We start from the raw sequence: 12,955 nt of genomic DNA, 5'->3' as shown, positions 1-12,955 counted from the left end.
TCTGGCCTTGCAGAGGTATTCAACATTTTGACATTGAGACATGGCATTGTCATCTACAAGGACACACTCAGCATCCATTGACTCAAGTTACAAAAGAAAACACAAAACCTCATTTCTTTTCATGCCTTAGATAAGCTTATGATTTTTGTCTTGGGTGGTATTCATGTAATCTCTGGCCTACCACATTCAGTCAGTGGGTTGGACGTGCATTCTAGGAGTTTACGACCCTGCTTTTAGGAAAATGGGGAGGCAGGCTGTGCCCTTGAAGATGCGGGAAAACTTGATCTGCCGTCAGGAGTTGGGGGCTTTCTTTTTCTCAAACTCATATATATGTGTGTGTACATATGCTCATGTGTATGTGAGCACATGTGTGTGCAGGTGAATGCACATGTGTGTGCACATGCAGGTAGAGGCCAGAGACTGATGTTGGGTGTCATCCTGAATGGCCTGTGACATTCTCTCCACTTTGTTTTCTGAGGCTGGTTTCTTTCTGAACCTGGAACTCAATTATTTGACTGGTCTAGCCAGGTGATTTGCCCTGAGGGTCCTCTGCCTGCCCCATCTGAGCACTAGGGTTACAGGGCCACTGTCAAGCCTGACTAGCATTGACGTCTGCACTGGGGATCTGATCAAGCACTTTACTCACTGAGCTCTCTCCAAGTGTCTCTTCTTTTTGTGTTTTGGGCTCTCCTGGGCTTTGAGAAAAATCAAAACAAAACAAAAACAAACAAACAAACAAAAAAACCCTGTGATTGTGTTGTTTTTTGACTGACTGACCTGTCACTGTGATTGGGGGGGGACACAGTCTTACTTTTTAAGTGGGTAACACATTCTAGATCTAGGGAGCCCTGATTCATTCCTCCAGCAGGAAGTCATTGATCAGCTAATGTGTCTGTCACCCTGCAGGTTCCTTTGCCTTGGTAGACACTGTTAGAATTCCTAGCCACTCCACTACCTACATGACCATGGGTGCTGGTAAGATGCTTAGTCATCCCAGGGCCTTATGTCCTACATAATCTGTGTGCTGCATGATCACATAATTTTCACATGCATGGCATAACTATGTAAGCCATATGCCATAACATATGCACATGTGTATGGGGGAACCTAGAAAAGTGGGTTCCACTTATTCCTCCCCTCTCTTCCTGCATGGTCATTCCATAGGCCTAAGCACATCTTTCCTGTTCCCTTCCCTTAATAAACTCTTATAGTGGGTTTTGTTGTACCTGGCAGCTTTTCTCAGATGGTAAACAGCACCGCTTAGTGAATAACATTGTGCTGCTCATGACACCTCTGCTAATGGGGAGAGGTGAGTGGGGCTAGGGTGTTCAACACTAATGAAGATATCTCAAACAGGTGTAAAGAGGTGTTGAGACCTGTGGGACACTCTCAGAGACCTTTGAACCACCCCAGTGCCTTGATAAAAAGGATTCTTCCAGCCATCTAGGAATCCAAAACTGTCCACGAGTAGCAATGGGAATCCCAAAGTGTGTAAGCTTCCAGCTTGGGTCCAGAGACCCAGGAGGACACGAATCAGAGTCGGCACCTCCATCTCCATCCATAGCGTGAAGCTGTTGCCATGGCCCCAGAACCTCCTGCCTTTTGCCTGCTAGTGTGCAATGGCAGTACTTTGGAGGACGGAATCCTGGTTTACTGCCAGAAACCAGGATCTGGAAACTTTTGAGATCCTGCCTCCAGCGTTGACTGCAAAATGCTGTGAAAGACCGGAACATTCCAGTTTATACTTCTGGGAGGGGCTTCAGAAATGTACACAAACTTAAAAAAAAAATTACATATTTGAAACAAAAGCTTATTTTGCAGCCTAGACTGGTCTTGAACTTGCGCAGTACTCTCTTGCACCATCACAGGTGTTTATGGATAAGGTATAAGAAGGAGGAATTTTGGAGTTCATTGACCTGGCCTTGAGAAATTGGGAGGTGGTGGTGGTGGTGGTGGGTGTGACCTAAGGAAGACTCCTCTTCTGATTGGCTGCAGAAGGGATAGGCGGGACTTGTGAAAATGTAAGGCTCCAACTGGTTCTGCCCCTGTGCAAACCACGGTTCTTTATTCCCTCCTGTCTGCTCCCTGCGCCCCGGCAAATCCTCGGGACCCACCTCCACGATGCATCGGCTGCAGGTAGTGCTGGGCCACCTGGCCGGCCGGCCCCAGTCGAGCTCCGCGCTGCAAGCCGCTCCCTGCTCCGCTGGCTTCCGGCAGGCCTCGGCCTCCGACGTGGTGGTGGTGCACGGACGGCGCACCCCCATCGGCCGCGCGGGCCGCGGCGGCTTCAAGGTGAGCCCCTCCGGCGGGCGAGGGGCGCAGAAGGAGGCCAGTGCGGGTGGGATCCTGCCCTCTGGGTGAGGTGACCGCACAGTCCCCTGCGTGGGGATGCGGGAGCGGGGCTCACCGCCCGCTGCGCTTCGCCCTGCAGGACACCACCCCGGACGAGCTTCTGTCGGCCGTGTTGACCGCGGTTCTCCAGGACGTGAAGCTAAAGCCTGAGCAGCTGGGCGACATCTCCGTGGGTGAGCTCCCCTGCCGGGCTTGCTCTGGGTCTTTCGTCCCTGGGTCTCTTCTCTCACATCAGAGACCTGAGTTTACTGAGGGGAAAGACCGGGGCACAGAGATCTGAATGAGCCCTTGACAGCCAGTCTTCAGCTTGGAGCCTTGGGTCCTCCACTCGAGGCACATTTGCTCACTGAGTGGACGTGGAAAGCAGGAACACCCTGAGATAGATGTTGTAAAGCTCAGATGTTCCTGGAGGCTCCTGTCTATCAGAATCATCTGGTCCAGCCCCGGTTCGGTTACAGGTGTAGACGGGGTTCACCCTGCCCTTCCCTGAACTAGAACAACACAGTGTAGGACAGGGTTTCATGGGGTGGGGAGGGGGTGCCAGCCTGTTCCTCCTCCCCGCAGTGACACAGGGCTTGGAGGAGGACACTTGAGGAGGTGAGCACTTACAGACTCACTTCCCTCCCCAGCCCTGCTTCCCTCAGCTTTCAGGCTGTGCGCCCCTTACCCTACAGGCTCTCCTGTTGCCAGGCCAGCAGGCCTCCCGCCAGCAAGATTTAGAAGCACATGCGTGCTGGTGGCGTCCAGCACTGGGCGGTTGGTAACTGGCTCCCCATTTCTCAGACTCAGCCTCCATGGCCTCACATGAACCTCTGTGCAGAGGCTGTAGATTCCTGGAAAGATCTAGAATGCTTCCTTTCTGGGACGTGTTTTACCTTAGGTCGCAGGACACCTCCTGGCTCTTCTGTCCACAGGCAATGTGCTTCAGCCGGGAGCCGGAGCCATCCCTGCACGCATCGCCCAGTTCCTGAGGTAATCCTTCTGACCCCAGCTCTAACTGCCCTCCATGGGGGCTGGGAGCCCTGGTGCTGGAGACTCATCTGCGTGTGGTGGAAGATCGGGCTGAAAGGAGATACTGAGGCCACTAGAGAACACTGAACTCTGTCCTATGAGCATAACCTTTCCTCTACTTAGAGGGGGTGTGTCACTGGGACCAAGGCCAAGGTTCCCAGGGTTTGGGGACTGGAGCAGAGCCTTTTCTGTGGCCTAAGCTTTAAACAAAGCCAACTTAACACATAGAGCGCGGAATCATATGACCAACATCAAGCAGTGCATGCTTCCACTCATTGTTAGCATCTGGAAGTCCAGGCTTGTCCATTCATAGCGTGGGGTGGGGGTGTAGCCCATGAAGAGCTCTAGCCTCCCCCCCAAGACAGCTAAGCAGTGGTTCCTTCACTCTGCCTTGGAGACTGAGGACCCCATTCCTCAGTCCTTCCTGTGTGGGCCAGAAATAACAGCAACACTGGCCAGCACAACTGGTAGCCGGAAGGGTCAGACTCACCCTGGGGTTCAAGGTCTCCACACCTCTCTGCATTCTGACTGGAGACTCGTCTTCAGTTGGCTGTCAGTGGACCAGAGGCTGCCTGCCTGTTTCTATCTGCCCTCTGCCCCCATGGAGTCCTGGCTCTGTCAGCTCTCCCTGCCCTGGCTAAACCCTGCCCAGATATGCCCCAGCTCTCAGGCTTCAAATGGGTGTTTTTCCTGTCCAGTAGGTGACCCTGTTCTTCCCCGTCGTGTGGCTTTGCCATCTGGTCCTTCTGTTTCAGTCTCTGTGTGCTGCTGGCGCATCCTCCGAAGTCCAGCACTGTCAGCGCCAAGCCCTCAGGTGGTGATTCATGCTTAGTGACTGTTCAGGGGACCTTGATGGGTTTGGTAAAGGGTCACCAAGAGTTAGGGAATTAGGGCACATGGGAGGAATTCCACAGGCCTAGAGAGCCATCCTCCTGAGGTCCCCTTCAGAACTCGCCTTGGAGCACCAGTCCTGGGCTCCCCTGTCGGCCTGCGCACCAGAGTCATTCTAGTTCCTGTGTATTCATTCTCTGGGGTTCTTGGTGTGTCAGTCAAGGGGCCTGGGGTGATCTACGCCTTTACGGTGTTGGCCATTGCTTGTATGCCACCTTGGAAAGCAGCTCCAACCGCTTGAATGGCTGAACCCAGGGAGCCCCAGAGCATGTTCATGCCAAGGGGGAAACAGTCCACAGAGGAGAAAACTGGACACCCTGGACCAACTCTGTGGTTACTAAAAAGGTCAAGGAGTGGGGATGGATGGTGGACCAGTGTTGGAATGTAACTGTTATGTCTTAGCCTAGCAACAGGCCCCTGTCTTTGTTCTCAGAGGACCACAGAAATGGCTGCTTTCCATTGTCGCGTCCTCAGGGAGGTGGGAGGAGATTGTCTGTGTTGAGAAGAACCGTGGGACAGATGAGAATGTACTTGGGGACTCTAGGTAGTCAGGTACTGTGGAGACAGGGCTGCACAGTGGCTACTCCTGCTCTTATGGATCTGCCCCAGTGGGGGCAGGGCTGCCTGCTGTCTTGATCTGTGAACATACTGCTGGGGCTCTCTTGTGGCCCACAAGTCTCGTGGGCTTTCTGTGAGACACTGTCATGTCCAGGGCTGGCGGCACGGTCAGGGCTGACTGCACGCCATCTCCCCTTCTGTTTCAGTGACATTCCAGAGACTGTACCTTTGTCTACTGTCAACAGACAGTGTTCATCGGGGCTGCAGGCGGTGGCCAACATCGCTGGTGAGTTGTGACTGCCGGTGCCCGTGAGCATGCCCTGACCTTGGTTCTTGCCCCTCAGGGCAGAGAGGAGTGGAAGACCACCCATTGTCACACCCTGTTGTGGAGTATTACTTTAACTGGGTAAAGGTGTGTTACATTTGTTTATGCTGTGCAATATTACTTTAACTGTGTAAAGATGTGTTACATCTGTGTCTGCTGTGGAATAGTACTTTAACTGTGTGAAGGTGGGTTACATTTGTTTATGTGCATTTGTTTACTTACGTAAAGATGTGTTGCTGTTTCACCTTGCCTGCCTAAGGCACCTGATTGGTCTAATAAAGAGCTGAATGGCCAAGTTTGGGGATCACAGGTGGGGCTGGCAGGCAGAGAGAATAAATAGGAGAAATCTAGGCTCAAGAAAAGAGGAGGACGGGAGGAGAGGACATGCCTAGGGCAAGTAGCCAGGCAGGTGCCAGCCAGCCAGACATGGAGGAAACATCGAAAGTAAGACAGACAGACAGAAAAGGTAAAAACAAAAACAAAAACCCCTGAGGTGAAAGGTAGATAAAGAAAACCAGTTTAATTTAAATTAAAAGAGCTGGCCAGGAATGAGCCCAAGCCAGGCCTAGCATTCATAACTAATAAGAAGTCTGTGCTGGGCGGTGGTGGCGCACGTCTTTAATCCCAGCACTCAGGAGGCAGAGGCAGGTGGATCTCTGTGAGTTTGAGGCCGGCCTGGTCTCCAAAGCGAGTTCCAGGAAAAGCTACACAGAGAAACCCTGTCTCGAAAGCCAAAAAAAAAAAAAAAAGACAGTGTGAGCTGGGTGGCAGCCCAAAAGAAAAAGCCTGGTACAATACCCCAAGCCTTTTTGGGTGCCCCTGGGTCTTCTGTGAGGCTTCGGTGAATGTCTCCCAAGAGCAGGGAGGGAACGGGCTGGTCCAGGCCAGGCCCTCTCTGGCCAAGGATGGTTATGAAGTGCTTTTGTTACAGGTGGCATCAGAAATGGGTCTTATGACATTGGCATGGCCTGTGGGTAAGATTGTCTTCCTGCCGGACCTTCCTAACCAATGTAATAATCAAACTAATTTTCCTCTCCTCAGCCATGATTCTCCCTGCCCACCACGGCTGCTGGCTGGGCTGGACTCTCACAGAGGCAGCCTAGGAGTTGTGGAAGTGTAGTGGCCTCTTTGATTCTTTCTTGCAAATCAATCTGCTTGTCACGTTGGAAATCTGCAGCACTTTGCCTGTTGCACTGGCTGATTTTCCATGCTCCTGAGAGAGGCGGCAGAGTGTACTCCCTCAAGGCAGGGACAGTTCCTTATATGTAAATGCTCATCTTCCTAGGCTGTTGCCTTGTCTGCCACTCCAGTACCAAGGGAGAAATTGCAGCTGATACTGTGTTCTGAGGGACATGGTCAGACCTCTGCTCACTGTCCCCTTCACTCACATTGCCCCTTTGTTTCTGCCTCTGGGGTAAAGGGCTGTAGAAGTTACGCCTGATGGTGGATCCAGGAAAGAATAGAGCGCTGGGGCCACCTGCTGTTGGAAGACAGCCTAGGAGAGCTTGGAAGAAAGCTTCAGCAGGCTTTCGAGCTAGCTGCCCCAGGTTCTGTAGAATAGCTTTAATAGGAAGCGTTGCTGGCATATGGTCAGGTCTTGGATGCCTGCACTGGGTTTTCCTGACCTGTGTGTCAGTAGGAGGACAGCCAAAGTCCACACATGGGGACCATAGTAGGCAAGGGTCACAGCCAGCCTGCTTGTTGCTGTTCCTTGTGTTTGCCATAACAAGGAGAGCAGATGTGGCGGCTTGAGGGGAAGGGCGGGGGCTCTGTGAGGCCCTTGGGATTCTCAGCCCAAACAGGTCAAGGACCCTGGTTCTGGAGACAAAGCAGCTATACCTGGAGGATGCCCACATCCCCTGACCACCCCTAGCACTTGAGAGTGCAGCTTGCCCAGGACTGAACTCTGGGACCAGATTGTCTAGTTGGAGTTCATGCTGGTGACCATGACCAGCTTCGCCTCTTGCCAGGACTTCATATCCTCACCCCCTCAGCTCTGGGGATGCTGTAGGACAATTAAGTAGAGTTGTAACCAAAGCTGACTGTGGGATACGGGTCATTTGGTCACACAGTTTGACAGGTTCTCATGCCTAAGCAGAATTCAAACAACTGGCTGGGTCTGTAATCCCAGCTGAAGCAAGAGAATTTCAAGGTCAAGGCCCACCTGAGCTACTTAGCAAATCTGGGGCTGAGGCAGTCTAGCAAGACCCTGTCTCATGATGAAATTAAAAAAAAAAAAAAAAATTAAGGCCCAGAAATACTTAGCCATGTAGTGATTGCCTGTCATGTTTAAGGTCCTGTAATTAACACTCAGTTCTTCAAAAACAAAACAAACAAACAAACAAACAAAACCTGAAGAGTTCATGTCATGCCGAACTTGGGAGAGAACTTAGCCAGGGCTCCTGGTATTCATGTGGCCTCATGGCCGCCTCCCCATCAATGTCTGATCCCTCTGCACAGGCAACCAGACCTTTTTCTCAGCCATCCCACCTACTTGCCACCAGTGTACACAGGGCAGGTCTTTCTTTGATGTAAACTTAGTATTTACCATTTCTCCCTTCTTCCTTTGAAGGAAGACTGAGGGCTACACTGAGGGCTGAATCAGATTTGGTATGTCCTGTATTGGAGGGAGAACTGGGGACCACCACTTACTTAGCTCAGCAATGCACCGTGCAGCAGGACCCTAGAACTGGGGCCGTGTCTGGTACAGTGCTGTGTTTTGGGCAGGGGGAAAGACGGCTCAGCCACTGTGCAATCCCTGCTCACTGGCCAGGTATCTGCGGCATACCTGGAGGGCTCCCTAGCTATTTATTGCCCAGCACTTGCCACACAGCTGGTCATTCCTCTGGCTTCCTACTAAGACTGACAGCTCACTCCTCCTCCTTAGGGTGGAGTCCATGACCCTGTCTCAGAGAGGGAACCCTGGGAATATTTCTTCACGCCTGATGGAGAATGAGAAGGCCAGAGACTGTCTGATTCCTATGGGGTAAGTGTCCACAGGAGGCTGTGTGTGTGTGTGTGTGTGTGTGTGTGTATGTATGTGTGAACGCGCACGTGCGTGCACGCATGCACAGGCATGCACATATGCCCACTCACCCACCACTCTGTCCTCAACCAGAGACCAAGGAATTTTCTCCTCTGCGGCTGGCAATGCCCGGCCTCGAGGCCCTCAAACTCCATCCTTCGAGTGTCGGGTACAGTAGGGACTGGGTGTGGGGCTGATGCAATCCTTGGCTTTCCTTTCTTTAAGCACCTGAGTCCTCTCTGAGCCCCTCAGTATCCAAACACATCCCATGTTGTCCCCCACCCTGAGGTGCCCAGTCACGAGGAGGATGGTGCCAGATGTCCCCCCAAACCTCTGTTGGCAGTCTGGAACATTGAAAGGACATGGGGAGCACTGAAGTTCTGAACATGTTTGGGAAGGACTCAGGCCTGTGAGATGTAGCCTGGGGAATCTGTTCTCTACATCTCCATGGTCTACAGTTATATTTGTGATCTCTGGACTTTGCCAACACCCAAGGACAGGGATCCCTGGCTGCATGGCTATACAAAGAAAGGCTTGCAATGGGCAGCGATCTGGCTTTGTCCAGGCCCTCCCTCCAAAGGCATCCCTGAGCCATAGGAGAGGTTGATCAAGTTGGCCAGCTAGTGTGCCCAGCACCTCTGCTCTTGTCCTTGGGATGTGACTGGGTAGAAGACCATGCCCTCTGCAGGTCCCACACAAAGGCTGCCTGTCCCCCATAAAAAATGTTTCCTTTGCTATGTGCCTCTGAAGGTCTGAACAGCATGGGTGCTCCTCACTATGGGACAGGATCGCCACCTTCTGAGTCCTTAACTCTGTCCCTGGAAACCCTGTCTCTGACCTGGATGCCCAGAAGTGCAAGCACAGGCCTTCAGTATGGCCCTGGCTCTCAGGCCAGCAGACCCACGGCCTCCTGCTTTACTGTTTGTGTCTAGGATAACCTCGGAGAACGTGGCTGAGCGGTTTGGCATTTCGCGGCAGAAGCAGGATGCCTTCGCTCTGGCCTCCCAGCAGAAGTGAGTACAGCGGGATGGGCTATTGATGGGGCTGGATATTGAGTGGCCTGAGCTGGCTGTCAAGGTGATGCAAAAGTGTTGACTAGCCTCAAGCCTCTAGGTGGGGGTGGAAAGGCTCATCACCACTGTCTCGAGGTCTTCTGAGTCCTCGAGGTCTTCTGAGTCCTCGACTGAACACTCTGAGGTCTGAGTGTGCTCTCCCTAACTGGGCCTCAGCCCCACCCCATTCTGACCAGACATAGTGGCCACTGGTGATCCTCAAGCCTGCAGTACCGGGCCAGTGGTGCTAAAACTTAGTCCTCCTAGTGTAAGAGGCAGACCTGGGCCTGGAGTGGTGACCTGAGTCTGCCATTCGGGAAAACCAGAGCCTCAGGCCAGGGGGAAGCACCAGCCTTATTGTGGAAGAGACCACTGAGCAGGCTGAGTGGCTAGTGAATGAAGAGCTCCAAACAGAAGGACATCTCTAAATGTCGTGCTCTTGATTGGGAAAGTCTGGAGCTGAAGATGAAGAGTCTAGGAAAGCTTTGGCATGCCTTTCCCTGCCAAAGGAAGGTGGTGTCCTGAGGAACCCTCAGCAGTCACTTGCAGCTCCATTGGGTGGGCGGAGGGGGTCAGAGCAGTCCCTGGGTTGCACAGCAAGGGGCTGTGTGTTCTCCTGAGTTAGCAAAGGCCAGGGACAGGCAGGAAATGGCCACAATTAGGCCTGAGAGTCGCTGTCCCTGGTGCTGGCAGGGCAGCGACAGCCCAGAGCAGGGGCTGTTTCCGAGCTGAGATCGTGCCTGTGACAACCACGGTCCTGGACGACCAGGGCAACAAGAAAACCATCACTGTGTCCCAGGATGAGGGCGTCCGCCCCGGCACCACCATGGAGGGCCTGGCCAAGCTGAAGCCTGCCTTCAAGGATGGAGGCTCTACCACAGCTGGTGAGCGTGGGCCAGGAATAGGGTTGATGGAGGTGGCCTGCTCTACTCTGAGACCTGGAGCTGACCCTTGGCAAAGTGATGCTGGAGGGCTGGCTCTCCTCATCTTGGCCTGATGCCTCCTTGTCTCACCCTTCCTCCCCTAGGAAACTCCAGTCAGGTGAGTGATGGAGCAGCTGCCGTCCTGCTGGCCCGGAGGTCCAAGGCTGAAGAATTGGGCCTTCCCATCCTTGGGGTCCTGAGGTCCTATGCAGTGGTTGGTGTCCCTCCTGACGTCATGGGCATTGGTCCTGCCTATGCCATCCCTGCAGCCTTGCAGAAAGCAGGTGAGGCAGCTCCTTCTTGTCCTGGGCCCGGACCCTCATTCCCTGTATCTGGGACCAGGGTATGCTGGGTTTGACCCTGTGGATGCTCTGGAATGAAGGTGGCTCAGGCTGGCACCCCATATCCAGGCCTCCCTAACCTACCGTTGGAACCCACTCGCCTGGCACACATAGTAGACCACTAGAGCTGCACTTGGGGTGGAGCCCAGAGGAAATCCAGAGTCCTGTCTGTGACTGTCAGCTCTGGTCTGTCTCTTGCCTGCACAGGGCTGACTGTGAATGACATAGACATCTTTGAGATCAATGAGGCCTTTGCAAGTCAGGTGAGCCTGGGTGTCATGGTGGGGTGAATTGGGCCTGTGGTTCAGAGCAGATGGAGGCTTCAGCTCCTGCTCCGGCTCCTTCCAGGCCCTCTACTGTGTGGAGAAGCTGGGAATTCCTGCAGAGAAGGTGAACCCCCTGGGGGGTGCAATAGCCCTGGGCCATCCCCTGGGCTGCACTGGGGCAAGGCAGGTGGTCACGCTGCTCAATGAACTGAAGCGTCGTGGGAAACGGTAAGGCTGCTGCTTGTGGAGTGTTGTGGGGGTGCTCGAGCTGGGGTGTCAGCTAGCTGGGGCTTGGGGAGGTGAGCACACACAGGCGTTCTGAACTAGGGATGGAGTGGTGAGACGTGTCTTCCTGATGGCTTGCTTAAAAGGCAGTATAACCTATGGAAGGTGTCTGCCACCTGGGTGTGTGTCTGTCTAGGGCTCAGTTCCCACAGATCTGTTCTGCTCATCTGTCCATGAGCCTTTGTGGCTGCAGCTCTGCCTGGTGGGGGCATGGGCTGGGGTCAAGCTCTGCCCAGCCAACGCTGGTTCTCTTCCCCAGGGCTTATGGAGTGGTGTCCATGTGCATCGGGACGGGGATGGGAGCTGCTGCTGTCTTTGAATATCCTGGGAACTGAAGCCCTGGCTGCAGGCACTGCCCAGAGAGTCCTACAGTGGTAGCCAGAGAGGGACTCTACAGAAGCCACCTGCATGGGACACTCAGCACTGGAGGGGCGTATCACAGCACTTTAATTTAGAAGATGTGATCACAGTATGGGGACAAGTGGCCATTGGGCCATCCAGTCTGGTCTTCTCAGCTGGACCACAGTCAGCTGATTACTCTTGACCACAGGACAGGGTCTGCTTCTGTGGGACAGTGACCTCATGAATGATGGGTATGTCGGATAAAGTAAATACATGTTATCTGATTCCAGTGGCCATCATTTCACTTAGGGTCCAGCTCTTGCTTTGCTGGAATCTGTGGGCCATTTTTGTAATGATTAAGTGTTACAGTCACCCAGGTGGTTGGCCTGTGCTGGTTAGCCCTGGAGACCTGTCATGCAGGGCGTGGTTGACACCATTGCCTGAAAGGAGATCCCTCATCCCAGGAGCTGCTCCAGCCCCATAGCCTGTGTCCCTGCTTAGCAGCCCTGGGCCAGACTGATGTCCAAGCTGGGGCAGGGGTTCAGGGTGGCAGAGCCTCAGAACTCGTGGGGCCTCACATATCTCTCATCGTGAGAGCCCCGGCCCCGCAGCCTCAGGGTGCAAGGCTTCTCACTCAGCACACCTTCCACTATCATCGTAGACTCGTACAGCAGGCTGCTCCTGGGGAGGGGGAGGCGGGGTTAGTACAGCAGGCTGCTCCTGGGGAGGGGGAGGCGGGGTTAGTACAGCAGGCTGCTCCTGGGGAGGGGAGGCGGGGTTAGTACAGCAGGCTGCTCCTGGGGAGGGGAGGCGGGGTTAGTACAGCAGGCTGCTCCTGGGGAAGGGGAGGCGGGGTTAGTACAGCAGGCTGCTCCTGGGGAGGGGAGGCGGGGTTAGTACAGCAGGCTGCTCCTGGGGAGGGGAGGCGGGGTTAGTACAGCAGGCTGCTCCTGGGGAAGGGGAGGCGGGGTTAGTACAGCAGGCTGGCTGCTCCTGGGGAAGGGGAGGCGGGGTTAGTACAGCAGGCTGCTCCTGGGGAGGGGAGGCGGGGTTAGTACAGCAGGCTGCTCCTGGGGAGGGGAGGCGGGGTTAGTACAGCAGGCTGCTCCTGGGGAGGGGAGGCGGGGTTAGTACAGCAGGCTGCTCCTGGGGAGGGAGGCGGGGTTAGTACAGCAGGCTGCTCCTGGGGAGGGGAGGCGGGGTTAGTACAGCAGGCTGCTCCTGGGGAGGGGAGGCGGGGTTAGTACAGCAGGCTGCTCCTGGGGAGGGGAGGCGGGGTTAGTACAGCAGGCTGCTCCTGGGGAGGGGAGGCGGGGTTAGTACAGCAGGCTGCTCCTGGGGAAGGGGAGGCGGGGTTAGTACAGCAGGCTGCTCCTGGGGAGGGGAGGCGGGGTTAGTACAGCAGGCTGCTCCTGGGGAGGGGAGGCGGGGTTAGTACAGCAGGCTGCTCCTGGGGAAGGGGAGGCGGGGTTAGTACAGCAGGCTGGCTGCTCCTGGGGAAGGGGAGGCGGGGTTAGTACAGCAGGCTGGCTGCTCCTGGGGAAGGGGAGGCGGGGTTAGGCAATGCCAGCCAGTACCCAGGCC

At 54.5% G+C, this 12,955-nt stretch overlaps 2 protein-coding genes across 3 annotated transcripts in view; one reads left to right on the top strand and one right to left on the bottom strand.

The window, feature by feature from the left end:
• Positions 1-2,067: 2,067 nt before the first annotated feature.
• LOC118587528 (3-ketoacyl-CoA thiolase B, peroxisomal-like) lies at positions 2,068-11,641 on the top strand. Of its 2 annotated transcripts, XM_036193555.1 has the most exons (12): positions 2,068-2,292; positions 2,432-2,525; positions 3,267-3,324; positions 5,019-5,098; positions 6,069-6,111; positions 8,025-8,123; positions 9,095-9,175; positions 9,908-10,098; positions 10,242-10,421; positions 10,686-10,741; positions 10,827-10,972; positions 11,289-11,641. In XM_036193555.1, the coding sequence occupies exons 1-12, from the start codon at positions 2,122-2,124 to the stop codon at positions 11,362-11,364; spliced, it is 1,275 nt and encodes a 424-aa protein (XP_036049448.1). In that variant the 5' UTR covers positions 2,068-2,121; the 3' UTR covers positions 11,365-11,641. The 2 variants fall into 2 exon arrangements, with proteins under 2 accessions (XP_036049448.1, XP_036049447.1); XM_036193554.1 differs by lacking the exon at positions 6,069-6,111 and having other exon boundaries at positions 2,107-2,292; positions 11,289-11,640.
• Positions 11,466-12,955, bottom strand: part of Dlec1 (DLEC1 cilia and flagella associated protein) — a 46,244-nt gene continuing 44,754 nt past the window's right edge. The window contains exon 37 of the mRNA XM_036193666.1: positions 11,466-12,052. Within this exon, the coding sequence (XP_036049559.1) occupies positions 11,929-12,052 (124 nt within the window). The 3' untranslated portion in view covers positions 11,466-11,928. The remainder of the gene's footprint in view (positions 12,053-12,955) is intronic.

This window comes from Onychomys torridus, chromosome 7 (genome assembly GCF_903995425.1).
Source record: "Onychomys torridus chromosome 7, mOncTor1.1, whole genome shotgun sequence".
NCBI classification, from domain to species: domain Eukaryota; kingdom Metazoa; phylum Chordata; class Mammalia; order Rodentia; family Cricetidae; genus Onychomys; species Onychomys torridus.
This window is presented reverse-complemented; position numbering and strand designations above follow the sequence as displayed.